General features: G+C 40.7%; 1 protein-coding gene across 1 annotated transcript in view; it reads left to right on the top strand. All coding sequences in view use genetic code 11, as the record gives it.

Moving 5' to 3' along the window:
• Positions 1–2,077, top strand: part of EGR_07057 (hypothetical protein) — a gene marked incomplete at both ends in the record, with an annotated part of 5,815 nt that extends 3,738 nt beyond the window's left edge. The window contains one exon of the mRNA XM_024496306.1: positions 1,826–2,077. Within this exon, the coding sequence (XP_024349333.1) occupies positions 1,826–2,077 (252 nt within the window). The remainder of the gene's footprint in view (positions 1–1,825) is intronic.
• Positions 2,078–2,284: the final 207 nt, after the last annotated feature.

Raw genomic sequence — 2,284 nt, 5'->3', positions numbered from 1 at the left:
CACATTTTAGTCGTTGCTACGATGCCACTACTGGTTAAAGAGGGTTATGGCGACTGTAACGCCTACCCCGGGTCCGGAAAACATTGACATGAGCGGGTGCGTCACGTCGACTCTGGGTCATGACAACGATTGTCTGTTTGACTTGTGGTGCATTATCACGTATGTAATGAATTTCCAGAACACAAATTATTCCACTTTCATATCGAGTAGGCACACGATCCTGTGGCGATCACAGAGCCCTCCATGTCGTTTGCCCCCTTCACTTGTCCCAGATGTGCCCGCCTCTGAAGAAGTCCTCATTTCCAACATTCAATTACCAGCCTGGTGGCTGGTTGAGTAGCCGACTAACTCTCCAGATGGCTAGGGTGCCAGAGACGCTACAAAGTTTCCATTTAGGATTAGTTACAGTGTTTGATTGACCATGGATTTTGAGTGGTTATCTGTAGACCTCAAGCATACCTCTACTCCATAAGGGCCAATAGGGATAAATAGCTAGGAGCACAAATTCCTTAAGCTTAAGAAGCTTAGCACTCGAGTGAATATTTTAAGAAAATTGAGGAATAAATATTGATAATTATGAAACATAGTATTAGCTTATGCTGTTTAATTTAGACGGGAACAATTGCTGTAGTTACAGTTAGCAGGAGCATAAATTGCGCACCCGCAACGGGATTACTTGCAGAATATCGAAAAGAAAAACGTGGGTAGGTGGCGAGGAGAGTATAATTGAGGGTGTGAAGTATTGCGTAGGCAATATTACATTTGGCTGACTAGACTTTTTGTAAGCAATCTGGTTATTGCAAAAGTACTTGATCCGGACGGCAGTTAATGGACGGCAGCGATGTCTCGAGCGTGAAGAGGCCTTGTAAAAGAGAATGAAATCAAATCAAAGTAGTCACTGCCCTGAAACACCTGTCCTCCTTCGTAGCTTTACAGGATTGACTAATCTTAACGCCTCTGTGTGATTGTTGGCCTTCAACTGGTCTTAGTTTTAGGGTGGCGGTAAAAATTTACAAACATTTGAAAAGTGACTTTGCTGTTGCATAGAAGCTAGTGATATTTTGCTATTCAAACCACAGGCCCACGTTACAAATGACAATGGATACTCTACTAGGGCAATACAAATTACATCACACCATGGAAAGGACAGAATAACATTACTTACCCATCAATTTAAGGCAGGCACATGTTAAAATAACATATTTGTGCGCTACATTATCTCTCATTTGGGATTTATCCACTAACTTCAGTTTTCAAAGTTAACTACTTGACAGCTCTGTTAAATAATTATTCAGCGGTCTTCTTGCAATTCGTAGTAGAGTAGGTGAGACACCACGGTAGACCTCCAAAACGATCGCCTTTGTCCCACCTTAGTCGGTGTCGCATCTAATCTCATCCAATTCTAGCACATATTCCGTGTCATGTTGAGACAAGTAAAGGCTACATCGACATAACACGTGAACTTTGTGGAAGTGACCGCCCGGGGCTGAAGACGTAAAGCGGAATGTATGAAAGTGAGAGACCACTTTGTTAGCAGATCAAAGAGCTGAGTTGATTTGTGGCTGCGGCTTATCCAGTTACTCGATTAAGTGCTAACATTGCAGAAAAATGTGCTTCTCTTTCGACACGTACTTAAATCAGCAAGTACCATTCTCAAGAATTGGAATTCGTCAAAGGACATATAGGACAACTGAGCTAGTTTTCTTCTAATCACTTTTGAGAGTGTGACGTTTAATGATTTTGTGGATCAAAACGTTCCCATTGGAGTCGATTTTCTCCTAGAACTAACAAAATTAAGGCATTATCTTTTATTCACCTTATTCAGGGTCCCCTTTCGAACCAGACTTGTAAGGAAGATGCTATTGTCAGCAACAAAATCCATCTTGATAAAAAAGCCTTTTGTATTGAAATGAATACCATTTCACTGCATGAAGGCATTACATTCAGTAGTGATAAAAAGGTTGCAAAATGTGGCAAATTGAGTGAAGAGAACAGAAGTTGTGAAGAAGGAGGGCCTGTAGCAATTAAAAAAAGATGCAGAGAACAAAATCAAAAAAGTGGCTCAATAATATTGTGATGATTGGAAAAAAAAGGTAAAGGTAATGATAATTAAATTGTTAAGGTCGGGGAAATAATTGGAAAAATGGCAAGTTCAAACGCAGGTAAGAAGAGCAGGAAGGGGGAACCAGAAAAAAAGCATAAAACTTCAAAAGTAATTCATCATCAAGGCCTCAAGAAAGTGAAAGTAAATCGTTGTGCAGGCTGATGGGAGGAAAGGAATGAC

The sequence above is a fragment of the Echinococcus granulosus genome (genome assembly GCF_000524195.1).
Source record: "Echinococcus granulosus chromosome Unknown EG_S00068, whole genome shotgun sequence".
In the NCBI taxonomy this organism is placed as follows: domain Eukaryota; kingdom Metazoa; phylum Platyhelminthes; class Cestoda; order Cyclophyllidea; family Taeniidae; genus Echinococcus; species Echinococcus granulosus.
The sequence above is the reverse complement of the archived record's forward strand: the minus strand, read 5'-3'. Positions and strand labels throughout refer to the sequence as shown.